Raw genomic sequence first — 15,713 nt, 5'->3', positions numbered from 1 at the left:
AAACACATGCATTTAATGGGACATATTTTTAAGAGTGATTCAACCCAGCCTCTTAATCCGAATACCCAGATGCTGGAGTGTATATATTATACACACACAAACAGCATTTACACGCCCAAATTGTGGAGCTGTAAGTAGCAGCATGCTGTCACAGCTTCTAATTATTGATAAAACTTTAATTTTAAAGGTCTACATCACTCAACAGTTCAATAACTGGAACCCCCTGAGTGTCCTACAACATGACCATATGCAATCATCCCTCAGCCACAATGCCCTTTATTTAGGAACAAATAAGATTCTGCTGCCTTCTTAAACTGGAGCTGACATTTTATATATGACTCTGGGACTAACATTGGTTAGCTGGACAGTTCATATTAAAACTATAATTTATAAATGACAATAGACTCTGGCTAGTCATTCACTACCATGGCAGCAGTGAGGAAGGTGGCTTGAAATAAAGAAAAAGATAAGAGTCTGAGAAAGTGTGCACCGCACACACACACATGAATGAGAGCAAGCAAGAGAGTGAGCAAGCAGAAGATGTGCTAATTCTACAGAAAACACAACTCCTCTTTTCACCTGACCATATAAAATCGAGGGGTTATTTGCTATTTGTATTGCAGTAGTGCCTACGAGCCCTAGTCATGGATCAAGACCTCACAGTGTTAGGGAGTGTCTCTTAATTTTTGCATAGACAATGCCCAGTACATCGTGGGAGCTACTGAACTACAATCAATTAAAGTAGCAATAAGACTTTTATAAACCATTTTTTCTCTCTTCAAAATAAACCAGCTGAAGAGTGAAAAGACTTTTAAATATAGCAAGTTTGTTTTAAGTTTACTACTGTAGAACCACACTGATACACACTAACAAATAAAAGAACATTTGCTAGTTAGTAAAACTTCTGCATTAGGCCTTGATCCTGGAATTATGTCAGTGGAGCTCTGTCTGCATGCAGCAGACTGCCTAATCTAGTGCTTTGCTGGATCAAGGTTTCGCTAGTACTCAAATCAGTCAGGGTAATATACCAAAACATAAACTTTGTACATTTATTTTGATAGCTACTGATAATACTACACAGCATACTAGTAAACAGACTGCAAAACAGTCTGTAAAAGAAATGAAGCCTTGGTTATAAATACAGCTCTCCGTTATCAAATCATTACACAGACATGAGGAGATAGACAGCCAATGTTTTGTACAAATTATAAAGCATGAGTATTAGTGAAGTTCTACTATGTGTCAATTATAAACATTCCTTTATTCCCTTCCATGTACAGGCTAAAAAGTAATTACCTTTAAAAAAAAACAAGTCCCTCTTTATTAAAATGTCCAGACTATTCACAGATTATCCCAGTGATCATGACACTATAAAATGCTAGGGATTCTGGCACTGTGCAGTCAGCAGTGGAACACGTGTAGGGGGGTGGAATTGCTCATGAGTACAATTTATCATTAGAGTGCTGCAAATTTCTCAGAATCTCACTACAGGAATTGTCCCTAAAGTGAAACCTTTCCTTGGGAAAACTTTGTTTACATTTTATTTATTATTTAGGGCAGCTCATTTCGAAGTCCTTTATACACCAGACAACATATGGAGATGGTATATTTACACCCAGGATATTTGATGAAGGATTATTTGTGGCTGTAGCAACAGCAGCTGCTATCTTTCTGATATAATTCCTGGATTTTTATAAGTTGCTCAAAATGGCCAAGAGCAAATATAGGACAGTAAGGCTGCTGCAGGAACAACTGGTACCTGCTAGCTCTATGGCTGGACTCCTATATTACTGTGTTATTTTTAGGAATGCAGGGGCTGCGTACTTTGCTCAAGCTTTAAAGTCCAAACTTCAAAGGCCATTAATACCACTCAATATGTAGCTGAAAAGCAGTATACTCCTAAAAATAGACAAGATACACACTGACACAGAAGCTTGGCATGTAGATGGAATACAAAACCTACTGAATGTCTCCTGCTGTTTGGGGCAAAGATTCATCAGTTAGCCTGGGATTTCAAACTGATGAAATCGCGAACATGAGGCTCCCTAAATTCTGAACAGGCTTTGCTGGAGCAGTTTGTTTCAAGGTGATGGAGAGGAGGAGGGAATCACGAGGGAGTATTCTAAACAACCAAGGGTATCAGTGAGATGGTATTAGGAGTGATTTATTGTAGCAAAATCTGAAGCAGTACAGCACTAATGGTCACAAAATCTCTCAATTTCTGCCAGAGTAGAATAGGATTGGGATAAGAGACAAGGTGGAAAGCAAGGATTAAAAATCAGAATGGAATAATAAATTTCCCTAATAAGGCACACAGGGGAACACATACCAATAAACTAGAGACGACTATTGACACTTAAACAAACAAGAAGCACAATCATAATAATTAATACTGAGAAATACTATTTGCTTTCCAAACACTTGCAAAATGTAAGCAGACTGTACTCTCATTCAGCTATGAAGTTCAGAGCCTGACTGGGACAATTTAAATACTAACATAATTAAATACAGGCAATATGTTTTTTATCTCAATTTTTTCTGTTCTTAAAAAAATGAAACAGAAAAGAAAGGAAATTAAATGCAAAAGACCCTATAGGTTCATAACTTTGTAGTTGAAAAGTATTATACAATTATGTAAATAAAACATTAAGGTTGTACAGGAATGACCACAAAGAATTATTTCAGAATGGCAGCCATGTTAGTCTGTATCAGGAAAAACAACGACGAGTCCTTGTGGCACCTTAGAGACTAACAAATTTATTTGGGAATAAGCTTTTGTGGGCTAGAACCCATGCATCTGATGAAGTGGATTCTAGCCCATGAAAACTTATGCCCAAATACATTTGTTAGTCTCCAAGGTACCACAAGGACTCCTTGTTGTTTTCACAAAGAATTACAGAATTCCAAAGGTGAGTTGTCAGTAGCAATGTTAACTTGCAACATGTGTATGTGTAGATGAGACAGGGGCTTTGACTTAACCCAGAAATGACAGAGATAATGTTGGTTTGGGGAAGCAGCTGGTAGGTTTGGCAGAACTTTTACTGACACACCTCAGGGAATATAATGTTTGTAATAGAGAAGCACAACTCAGGTGTGTTATTAGATCTTCCTCAGCTGTTTCTGGAGGTCTAAATAGATGTTATGGCCTAAGACCAGTCAGGCAAGCAAGGACTTAGAGATCATTGCACTGTTCTTTAAATTCTTCATAAATGCCCAGATTTGTAGCCACCAGCCTCCATTCTTGCAGGTGTGAATTAAATAACTGGGGGTGCAATTTTGCCCCTCCACCCCGGAAATTATTGGCATCCACATTTTAGGTCACTTAAGTGTCCAAGAACTTCATTTACTGATGCAGTTAGGTACTTAAACTTCTAAGTGACCCAAACTATAATTATCTGCACCTACAAAACCAGAGTTGTAAAAGTGGTGCCCAGTTAAGAGCAGGTTGAACATTTCATTCATGACATATATCCTATATCTAATATATATCAAAACACAATATAATTTTTTCTCAAAAATATACCTGAATGCTCGTATAGTGGTCAAACCTTCCACAGTCTCTGAAAAATGGCAAAGTAATGGCAGCTGGGTGCTGTCATCCAACTGTTGCAGGTCTCTGGAAATTATTTAAAAAAGAAAATCAGTTTTAATAGTACTGTGATCTTTTTGCAACAGGCACTACAGTGTCTTGGGGAGTAGAATGAAACATCTACAGAACAGAATCTCATGCCTATGATCCTAAAATGGCAGAATTTCAAATGCAAAGACTCTGAGATGTTAATGGGACTCTTGCACTAAGACAGATGCTCCTAGAAAAACAGGAGGATCGTTCTTACTAAACTGAAACACACAGTGCTGGAGCTCTGGGAGGTCTTACTAAACTTCACCCCCACATGCACCTTGTTCCTATATTCCAGTTTCTCATGTGGAATGATTTACTTCTGAAACACCATTCTGGCTTCAATTAACTCAAATGAATATAAGCAATGGATTTTTGCTACACTGCTTAGCAATAACCACCAAATAAATGTATGCATTGATGATCTATGTAAAGTTAAATTCAGTTTAGTCCTGCAGGAAGTAGGAAAGGGTGCAGGTAGTCCCTTCTCAATTTGGGCACATATGCAGGATCTAGGCAGAAGGCTTCCACTTGCACTCCTTGAACACTGTGGAGAGGAGACCTACATGGCTGTAAAGGGACAAAGACAGAAACAGGGATACTGTTGATGTCTCCCAACTCTCTATGGGCCTGCTGGCATCTAGTAGCAACTGAGGTTGTGAATGCATGCTGCATCTTTTAGAGGCAACTGTGGTACTGATGCGGAGTAAGCTCCACCCTTCAATTTTCTTCCTTGATCCCTGAACTTTTCATTTCTATCTGCCCTGGTCAAGCTAAATGCTTCTGGCCATTTCAGCTTTGCTGCTATAGCTACACAATTCTCCTAAGGCTCAACCCCACTGGAGAGGCTAGCATTTGGCTCTTGTTCTGTGGATTGTGAATTCTGGCATGGTCATTTGTTTAATGATAGAAACAAACTTTTCTCCCCACTCAGAAATTCTAATTTAATAGTTATAAACAATGCAGCTGTAAAATGATACATTTTTACTGTGATGGACCTGACTTGCTTTCATGTAGGGGTACCACCTTGGCAGGGTACAGTTTAAAACTCTATTCCCAGGTCCCAGACCATGAATTTCAGAATACCAGAATGAGCCCAGTCAATGCTCTTACCTCGAGGCCACTCGAAAGTATTTCTGGATGAAATAACATATGATAGCGAGAGGAAGCAGGGCAATGAGAAACATTGGTGTGACGTAGGAGATTACAGCAAGAGCAGATACACACAGCAAAGTGGAGCGGCTCAGGCACTCCAAGGTAGCAGGAATGTGCTGGATAAATAAAGAGCATTAAATATCAAAGGAGTAATATACAAGTCAACATCTTATCTCATTCTCCCTCCTCCCACTCACAAAAACAGGATACCATAACTTTGAAGATTAACATTTCTGAACTGGCTGATGGATTCTGGGGAAACCTGATAGTATTTCTATGTAGCTCCTCTGCATGCATACATTGCAGAGCACATTCCTCCAAAAGAATACATGTTGCACGGCTAGCAATGGAGATGCGGTTAATAACCAGTCAGCTTCACGGCCTGTGACTATCCTAGGTACCCTCTTTAGTTGGAGGTGCCCTAAACATCTTTAGTTCATTCTGGCGCAAGTGCTCCAACCCTGAGACAACACTGTGTCCCTTTACATTTCTTTATAGAAGAAATAAAATAACCAAGACCCCGCAGCATCTGAAAAGCCTCTAACCAAACAGGTATTTCAGCATGGATTTTAAAAACAGGTGTCTCTTTTTCTGAACACTGCAAGGCATAATCGAAACAAATATAAAATGCATTTAAAATGCAACAAAATTCTCAGATCAATTATAGCTAAATGAGATTTAGTCTCTCTTAACACAACACGGCGGCATTCAGACAGTACATTTTCTGTGCTGAAGATGATAGGGGAAAACCGGCATGCATTTCTGGAGAATAGATTTATGTGGTTGCTGTACCTGGTCGATGGTGTTGCAATCAGCGGAAAATCTGTTCAAGATGCTTCCCAGTGGTGTTGTTTCAAAAAATCTAAAATGGACAGTACATAGGAAAGGTCATAAAGTTAATACGCGAGTAGATATTAAAATACTTTCCCATTTCTTTCCATTTCTCTTTAGCTCTGTACTGAGCTGGAACACAATCTACTGATAAGAGTGGGGAATGAGTAATAGGTCTATAGTCTCTTTTGTGCTGAAATCAGGGCAAACTCATTGCATTCCAAAACCAGACATAATAAAGGAATAACTGTGTCCTAGGACTATGAATTATCACGCCAGATTTCACAAAACTTCTCCGCACAATATAAGGTACATTATTAAACAAAATATTTCATATTATAAATATATTATATATAATATGAAATATTTTGTTTATTTAATATGTATTACACACACACACACAAAGCACTCCTCAGTGAGGAAAAATACAGACAAAATGTAATTGCAAGTCTTGCATGATCACATTAATTTTTCTTGGAATAGCAACACACAGCAGTGAAAAAATTATCAGTGTAAAAGGACTAATGACATTTTAAATGACCTGAAGTTATTGTGGGGATACGACAGCAAGGTGACCATAGGGAGATGTCTATTTTAGGTTACAGTCCACCAAAGTCATTGGGACCTTTTTTAGTACAGGAAGCAAAGGATATCAAATAATTTAGAAAGGATTTTTAAAAGGATGCAGAGCATATTTTAACTCTATTACTGCCTATTTCATTTTTTATTTAGTGTTAATTTTATATTCTATCCATTAAGTATGCATTCATAAAACAAAGATTAAATGAAGGTTACACTTTTCCATTGTTAGAGTTAACTTTAAAGTGTGGTTCTATTTTGAAAAGTAAGTTTGCAGAAATAGTGTTGAAGGGTTCCATGCTTATTGTCCCTCAGTGACTTCCTTGTCAAATGAAGCTTGCAAATAAACAGCCGTTTTTCTAACTGCCAGTCCTATCCTGGGCTCTGACAGTCAAGCTGGGTTCTTTCCCTCTCATGCATCATCACCAGAAATAAAAGTTATAAAGGCCAAATTAGGATCACAGCGACACCTGTTCAATCCCATTATCTTTAATGACACCATTGGTGATACTTCTTCCATTCTGTTATCTTCAACAGAGTTGCTCAGGTGTAAATATTTATACCTCAGCAAATGTTTCCATTGATGATGAATATCATGGAATAGAATCTGCAACTCATGGACTCCTCCTCTGTTTCTCTTGTGTAAAAGAGTAAAAAGAAGTAAAAACTTATTTTCAGCAGATATGACTCTGGGGAATCAATCTGTTGAATCAGAAAGTAGAATTTTTATATAGTGTAAACATGTGTAGTGTCTATTGACTTTCAATGAGCCAATTCACATTTTTTTAATTCATAGTAACTTCAGAATGGAACTGCACAGGAAAGACTGCCTTGAAATAAGGAATATCAAGCCTCTACTCTGCACTACTGCTTACATTAGAATCAAAGTAGTACCTCATTGGTGCCAAAATAATTTTATTCAGCAGACAATAGTGTAGTTTTTTGGCAACTTTTAGACCAGTCCACTCCACTGCTATTGACGTGACAAGACATAGTATAATCCCAAGGCAGCAGAGAATGCTGAACACCCTTGAATAGCGAGAATGATTAAATTCCTAAGTAGTAAAGAAACAGAAGCAAAATATTATTTTTAATATTTTAATAATTTAAAATACAGTTTGCGTTCAGAAAAGGGGAGGTGGGATTGACAGCCTTGAGGAAGAAGTTCTCTTTTCCTCTACACAACAGGGACAGAACAAGCTTCCTCATTTTGTTTTGCCAATGATTCTTTGCCATAATTAAGCATTATTCAGGAAAAAATGCTGTTTGGATTAGATTAAAAATTCAAAAGCCATGGAATCTCCTAAAAAGAATCCAAGGATATTATACATTAGTTAATTCCAGTTGGGGAAACAGATACCTTTAAAGATTGTAATATGACATGCTAGTAGCCCCTTTTCAGTGGGAGCTGGAGAGAGCCCAGAAAAATGTAAAATAAATTATTAATAACTTCCCATTAAAACTCAGCTTTAAAATAGTCTCCAGGGATGAATCAAAGGCTTCACTGAAGTCAATAGCAAAACTCCTCTTTGGCTTCAGTGGCATCAGGATTTCACCCTAGGTTTCCATCCAGCCACTACCTGTGATACCTTGGATTGAAAAATGTTTAAAACCATATTTAGACCATTGTCAAGACTGCTTCTTTACAGACATTAATCCCTTCAGAGAAGACAACTGGAATTTTAATGAAATAATGTCATCATTGTATCAGATCCATGGGGATAGTTAATTAGTCTGTCTTAAAAAATATGTTAATTATGATGATGTTGTTCAACACAAATGATGCCTTGGCAGGATAAAATCCCCTGGGACGTGACTCTCCGGTTCACCTGAGCAATTAGCAAGGTAATTTAATGCCAAAGGAGGCTGAGATGGAAATATGCAAGACTGCACTGTATATGTCACACCTTGCCAATCTTAGGCAAGCCTACCATTTTGTGCAAAATTAAGACAAAGTCAATCAAAGAAGAATAACCTGGAACAGACAGTTCATTCTGAAAGATCTTTGTTCCCACTTGTTATGAAACTCAGCCTGAATGCTTTACCAGCAGCCAGAATGCTGCAGCACAGAAAGAAAGAAAAAAAAAGAAGAGTTGTGAGTTCTATCAAAACTATTTTAGAGATTGTGACAAAGTTCCTCCTCTACCTTGGTGGGCCCTTCGCTTATTGGTAGATTTGCTCACCTCAGTGATCTTCCCCACAGTCTGGGTCAACTTCTCCTGTGTCTGATCAGGAGTTGCACGGTTTGGGGGGAACCTGGACCTGCCCTCTACTCCAGGTTCCAGCCCAGGGCCCTGTGGATTGCAGCTGTCTATAGTGCCTCTTGTAACAGCTGCATGGCAGCTACACCTCCCTGGGCTACTTCCCCCTGGCCTCCTCCAAACACCTTCTTTAACTTCACCACAGGACCTTCCTCCTGGTGTCTGATAACGCTTGTACTCCTTAGTCCTCCAGCAGCACACTCTTCATTCTCAGCTCCTCACACCTCTTACTCCCAGCTCCTCACGCACACACTTCCTCTCCTCTGGCTCCCCCTCCCTGACTGGAATGAGCTCCTTTTTACCCAGGTGCCTGATTAGCCTGCCTTGATTGGCTGCAGGTATTCTAATCAGTCTGTCTGCCTTAATTGGTTCTAGCAGGTTCCTGATTACTCTGTTGCAGCCCCTGCTCTGGTCACTCGAGAACAGAAAACTACTCATCCAGTGACCAGTATATTTGCCCTTTACCAGAACTCCTGCTACCACACTGGCTTGGGTCTGTCACAAGATGCAAACATAGTCTGTCAAGCAATGCTAAGGGTGGCAAAAGGAAAAGAAGAGCAGAGAGAGAGAAACTAAAATACAAAAACCAAAACACCCCCTCCCCCCAAAATGTGATGCCCCTGAAAACATTCTGTGATGTACATTTTAGTAGCAATACAGCATATTGCATGTCAATGGTCAAGCAGAAGTTAGCACTTGGAGATGTTTCTTTGTCAAAGAAAAGAACTGACTTAGAAGTACGGTACCTGGCATACAGAACAATTCTTTTGTTCTAGGTCACTCTTTGCAGAAATGACATCAGATGTCCACTTTGCAAGCCAGTAGTCAATAGCCACCATAACAGTGTGTTTTAAGAACTGTGAAAGGACAAGTAAAGGCAAGAGCAGAATCCCTGCCGAGCTGAGGTACTTCCCACAGGCTCGCCAAGGCATCTTTGCTCTCTGATGTAGCACAGAAGATAGGTTGTCATCATCATCGCTTTCTGTTATTTCTTCTGTAATCAGCAGGGGAAAAAAAAGACTGTTGGATTGTAACATTGCCCTGGAAACCTTTTATATTCATTTTTTCCATATCAAATGGCAGGTGCCAAATTGCAAAATAAAAGGACAATTCAAACTATTCACATGCCATGAATTTTTCATAAATGCATCTGTCTGTTAGTTACAGATTTTTATCTATTACTTATGTAAACCCCAATTCAGCAAAATCCGTAGGCTGGTGCTTAGGAGCTTTGCAGAATCCTAATCACAATGCTGTAAATGAACAAGCTCTCTGATAGGTTAAATATGGCAAACAAATATGCCAACAAATTGTATTTTAAAGGAACAAGTAAAATGCAGTGCAGAACACTCACAAATTGCAGGGTGATTATTACAGCAAATATTCCTCAGAGAACCAGCAGGAGATCAGAGTTGGTTTTTGAAGGAGTAGAGTGGGCACTTGGCAAATATTCCAAGCAGAAGGGACTGCATGAGATGGAGTGAAGTGGGAGATAGGAGAAGTAGTATAAGATGGCAGTCAAGATCGAAACTGAGGTGGAACGTAAGGAATGGGAGTTTGTGTAGAGGCAATAAGATCAGAGATGAAGGCTGGAATGGGGGTTGCACACAGTTTGAAACCAAGGAGAGGAGATTTAACTTAATATGAGAGGGGAGAGATAGTGAGTAAAGGAGCACTTGCATCTTCACACATGGACATCATGCTTAGTTTACTGAATGGAATACAGTTTTAGGGTGAAATTACCTCCTCAGTTTCCAACACACCTTTGGAATCAGTCATAAGTGCATGGTCATAAGTGAAGGAAAAGTTAGCCCTCAATAAACAATGTCTTTACATCAATGTATTTGTGACATTTATAGTTTACTGGTTCAAGATTTTCTTGATAATAATGAAATAAAACAATGATTTTTTTTTCTAGGTAAAAGCACAGGCCAGTGATCCCTGGCTATAGATAGGTCTGTAAATTCAGTTGGCACTAGCTATTCACCTTTAATTCATCCATCCTCTCACATTCAGATAGCATTTAAATTATTTTAAAGGTACTCAGAATTTTTTTCCAGTTGCCATGATTTATACATGCTTGGAATAATTTAATCTTTGTAAATTAATTTATTTGTAATCCAAAAGAAAATATAACCTTTGCATGACTATCACTATGAAAGAAATAGCATGGGTATATGAATGCTACATCATTATGGCTTCTGAGGCTCACCTAAGATTAGTTTTCATGAAACATAAGTTTCTTAAATAACTGCTAATAAATTAATATGTGCACAGTAGGATTTGTGGGCATTGTAGAAAATTCCCCCCTAAATGATCTGGTAAGTTTGTCAAATAAACATTCAAATACTTTAATACACATGGATAGCGCTAAATACATTGTGGATACACTATTACCTACGGTTACCTAGGGAGGTGGTGGAATCTCCTTCCTTAGGGGTTTTTTTAAGGTCAGGCTTGACAAAGCCCTGGCTGGGATGATTTAGCTGGGGATTGGTCCTGCTTTGAGCAGGGGGCTGGACTAGATGACCTCATGAGGTCCCTTCCAACCCTGATATTCTGTGATTCTATTTCCTTCTTGAAAAAGGAACAGAAAAATCTCCAGCAAGCTGCCTATTTGAAATTCAAATGCTTCTATGATTTTTTTAAGCTGAAAAGGCAGATTCCCATGTGCCTCAGAGCTCATTTTGGTGCATCTGAATAGAAGAGAGGTGTCTTAAAACCACTTCTGCGCACTGCTGGTCCTAAGGCCAGCTAGGGGTCATAAGGTGAGCAGCCTCATGTTTGCATGCCCCATCCTGAACTGCACTGTGTGCTCCTCAGCCACAGACAATAGTATGGGCCACAGTCCCTGCTCTGAGCTGCTAACAAATCCAGCAATTGATAGTGTGTGGATGCAGTGCTATATCCCATGCACAGCTCCACTAAAGTCATTAGGGCTCTATGCAGGAGCAGTACTCAGCCCATGTGCTAATTGCAGTATCAGGGCACAATATCGTAAATTACACAATCTATAGTGCCATAAGGGTGCATGGCCTAGTGCAGAGAGAATGGGTACACCTTCTCTGCCCCCTGAGGCTTCTACAATCCAGAACCATAAACTACAAGTTGCGGAACAACCTTTGTTACTTCCTATATTAACTTCCAAATCAAATATGGGATTATTTTTGTGTGCGCATTTTCCTGACTGGAAAAAAGGAACAAAATGTTTTCAAAATGTAGTGATATTTTTTGAGCTGCGAAACAAATCAGTCCAAATGATACTGGCCTAGATCTTCTGTTAATGCAATTGGACAAAACTCCACTAAAGTCAGTGGACCTGAGCTCTCTTACACCATGGAAAAATTGGGCCCACTAATTCTTGTGTATTGTTGTTGGAAAGTTTACTAAAGCCCTAATTCAGGAAAGCATGTAAGCACTTCCTTAAATCTATCCCTATTCAGGAAAACATTTAGAAGCCCATGGTTACGCTTAAGCATTGAGTTTGATGCAAGTGAAGCAGATGCTTAAAATGAAGTATGTGCTTTAGAGCTTTCCTCACTAGGGATGCTTCTCCAAATCAGCAATCCTGTGGAAATAATTCTGACAGCTCTTCACAAGGCCAATGGTTAACCAGCACCTTCAGATTGCTCTCTTTAACTATCTATTAAAGCTCAGTTTTAGTATGTAACTCTTAGGAGCCACAATCCACATAAAGAACCAGACCACAGTTCCTCCTGGAAAAGATTGATTTTGTTACTAACTTGAAATTTGTGAATTGATTCCATCTAAAACAGTTTGAACTGTAAAACAACGATGCAGTCAGCACTGGGTCTCAGGGTGCCCTTTTAGAAAAATTACTTTACCTTCATCCTCTTCGTCATCTTTTAGCAGAGCTTCTCGGGAATATCTGGTCCTCCGGAGGTTCTTCCTCTCCAAAACAGTTTTTCTTTCTATTATAGTTTCCTAAAAGCAGGACAAGTCATGTGGCTTTGCTTGATAAAGTTTTTTAAAATTACAGATGTCACAAAATGTATTTTCAAATCAGTATGTCAGTAAAAAGGAAGGGAGAGGATTACAATTGGCTGTCATGTATGTTTGATGTGCCATCTATTTTTAAATCCAAAAGGCATAAATTATTCCCAGTGTAAAGCAGGGGGCTGTGCAGCCTTAACACCCCACTCCCCCGTCAGAAGAGAGTGGGACATGGGCACGGGTCTCTCTCAGATTCAGGTCATGGCTGGAGTCCTGAAACCTGACTGGGTACTCCTGGAGTAGACCACAGAGAGGGAACACAGGTCACGTTCCCCTGAAACACTGACACTCAGGACATGAATTCCTTCCATCTTCGGAGGCTGATTCTGCAGTCCTCACTTAGGCAAAGCTCCCATGGAAGAAAGCACTTGCCTGACTAAGCACTATAGTTTCAGATGCTGGATCTTCCTATCTCATAATATTTTAATTAACAAGATCTAGTCTAGTCATTTGTGGTTGTTATATAAGAATTTTAAAAAAAATTAAAAACAGTACAATGGCTAAATTTAACAAACATTTCCATTTGCAGTATAATTATTCCTGTACATGTCACTAACTCAATTTTCTCCGTACTTAATGGTCCAATTCCATGCTCCTCATGCAAGAAAATTCCCCATAGGGCTTCACTAAAAAGGGTGGATGTAGGTCCTACCTACTACAGATAAAATATGATACATGCAGAGTTAAGGTTTTTGTCTTAATAAATGGAGCAAAGTTCATTCAAGCGAAGTTCAAACACACACACACACATGTGCGTGCACACACACACACACAGAGTAAGTGTTACTAATGTTTTCAATTTAAAATGCTTCACCACATAAAGAATACATTTTTTAGGCTACTGAGAAAAAATACATAATAAACCTTCTCCAGTTCTTGGTCCTGTCGATTCATGAGTGTTTTCCAGTGTTCAAAGAGCTCAGACTCTGATTTCTGAATGTCCTTGAGTGTCCCTTCTCTTTGAATGGTACCATCCTTCATTGCAACGATCTAAGAGGTTAGGAATACAAACTGTCAAGGAGATATTTGGTTATATTTATAAAGCTCGCATTCAGTGATCTGGGCACTGTACAAAAAATAAAAACAATACTATTCCACAGATCAATATAGACAACATGGATACATAGCAGAAGGAGGATATCCTAAATTTGTTAGTCTCTAAGGTGCCACAAGGACTCTTTGTTGTTTCTACTTGACATTATGATTCAAGACACTTCTCATTTTCGCAAACTTCAGCGTCTCTGTCATTCCTGCCTCAGAGTGGCCTGTGAAGTGCTGCCAAGGATTTAGCTACCCCTTAGTCAGTTGTTCCCTTTTCCCTTCTTTAAGAGAAACAAGCAACTCGCCCTTCCTCGAGGAGGCATCATTTTTTTACTCCAGAATGGACCCAATACTTCACAATAGCTGTTACTGTCAGAAGGGATGGGGATCTTATTCACAGTTACAATCCCCAGAATCTTCAGAGCTTCAGCAAGCATCATGGCTGAAATCCAAGCAGGGATAACACTGGTTCAATCCTCTGATGTGCTGCCTGAGCTGAGCGTGGTGAACCAGAAAGGGGGGTGGAGTGGGGTTCATTTTTTGATCCTCCCAATCCTGGGACTGGCTAGGGCTTCTTCCGCCTACCAGAATAAATTAAAGCAGCCTCAGCTGTTTCAAACTGTACTGTCCAGGAATGGCTCCTTGTAGGTTGCTCCATTGACCCAGGATCACTAAAGTATATAATGTTCAGGCCTCTCCCATTCCTGATAAGCCCCCTACTGCACAGGGGATGGGCAGAAGGAGCTGTTTTAGAGCCAGCTCTTCCGGTTTTATGTCTGCTGGGGATTCCTTTATGGTAGAGTGGCACAAAGGGATTTATTGCAGGGCAGGATGGAGTCCCTTATGTTCATCGCTCCAAACATGAATTCCACTTTAATGGAGTAAGTAAACTCAGGATATGAGCCCACACAAAGTCTGCTGGCATTCTGGGCTCCTCATCCTCAGACAGCATTTGTCATTTTCAAATGACACAGGACAATCCCTCTCCTCTTCAGCAGCCTCTGAATGCCAGGTTCCATATGCCTTCCTTTGCCTTTACATCATGGCATCATTTGCTTTGAACATGCACAGAATGTATGCCATAACTACATCTATTTTTGCTTCATTTGTAGGATGGCATGTATTATGTTTCAAGCATCATCAGTTGTAGTCAGCATGAGATATTCTTAGATGTGATGTGGCTCAATGTATGGCATATTACCTGAAAATGATTCAGTATGCAGCACAACCTTCCCACAAGCCACATTTAGTTGAATTTATCTTATTGCATAAAACAGATTTTTTAAAAAAAGACCTATTTTTAGTTCTCAAGGGTTGAAATATTTAAAAAAAATGTAAAATGAGAGTAAGCAGCAATTGAGGCTACTCAGCAGAAGAGTTTCCCACAGTGAGTTTAAGGCAACAGATTCTCAGAATGTCTCTATTTTAACACAAATGCATATTTCCCTTAAAAAATCCTTTGCTTGCTATGCTAATTTTTATAATTAAAGAGGGTGGCATGAGGTAGTGGACTGAGAACAAGTGTGGGCACAGAAATTATATAACATGGCATTTGACTAACATTGGAATTCTAAAAATGCTCACGTGCCCCTTTGAGTATTGGGACCCCACTGTACCAGGTGCTATGCAAACATATGTGAAGAGATGGTCCCCAGCACAAGGAGTTTAGTTGGTCCTAGAGCGTATAAAGACGAGTGAGCGAGCCGGGAACTCCTGTACTTTAATTCCCTGCTACTGACTTGCTACATGACATTGGGTAAGACAATTAACCCTACTGTTAAAGTGGGATAATGACACCTCTTCTGTAGTGTGTCATGAGAATAGGGAATGAGTCAAATGCTGCTATTACTTATGCAGTGAAGTCAGTGCCATTGTAGTAGCATAAAATAACAGAATTAGCCACGCTGGGTCTGATTCTCCACTGACTTACATCTGTTATACGCATCACCCCTTGCGCAAAGGGGGTGCAAAACACATTCTGGCCTGGTAATATTTTATACTCATTTTGCACAGCTGTGCATACAAAGTGCTAGGCAGTGGAAATTCAAGTCTGTTCATTGAATTTTATTATTTTTTATTTATATCACCTTAGTTTGAGATACTGTGGGGCCTGGACAGATTTTTGCCTCTGTGTTGAAATAAGCTACTGTTTCTGAGAATTAATCCATTTCTTAAAAAAAAAATGTTTATCCTTCAACACTTATTCCCTTTAA

The 15,713-nt window shown here is 39.3% G+C and overlaps 1 protein-coding gene across 1 annotated transcript in view; it reads right to left on the bottom strand.

Moving 5' to 3' along the window:
- ABCC8 (ATP binding cassette subfamily C member 8) overlaps nucleotides 1-15,713 on the bottom strand; it is a 134,769-nt gene that overhangs the window by 23,051 nt on the left and 96,005 nt on the right. Inside the window, exons 23-29 of the mRNA XM_032799206.2 lie at nucleotides 13,324-13,449; nucleotides 12,291-12,390; nucleotides 9,192-9,439; nucleotides 7,079-7,239; nucleotides 5,567-5,636; nucleotides 4,733-4,890; nucleotides 3,524-3,616 (exon numbers count right to left, since the gene is read on the bottom strand). Of these exons, the coding sequence (XP_032655097.1) occupies nucleotides 3,524-3,616; nucleotides 4,733-4,890; nucleotides 5,567-5,636; nucleotides 7,079-7,239; nucleotides 9,192-9,439; nucleotides 12,291-12,390; nucleotides 13,324-13,449 (956 nt within the window). The remainder of the gene's footprint in view (nucleotides 1-3,523; nucleotides 3,617-4,732; nucleotides 4,891-5,566; nucleotides 5,637-7,078; nucleotides 7,240-9,191; nucleotides 9,440-12,290; nucleotides 12,391-13,323; nucleotides 13,450-15,713) is intronic.

This window comes from Chelonoidis abingdonii, chromosome 4, assembly GCF_003597395.2.
Source record: "Chelonoidis abingdonii isolate Lonesome George chromosome 4, CheloAbing_2.0, whole genome shotgun sequence".
Taxonomy (NCBI): domain Eukaryota; kingdom Metazoa; phylum Chordata; order Testudines; family Testudinidae; genus Chelonoidis; species Chelonoidis abingdonii.
Note: the sequence above shows the minus strand (reverse complement) of the source record. Positions and strands in the feature narration are given on the sequence as shown.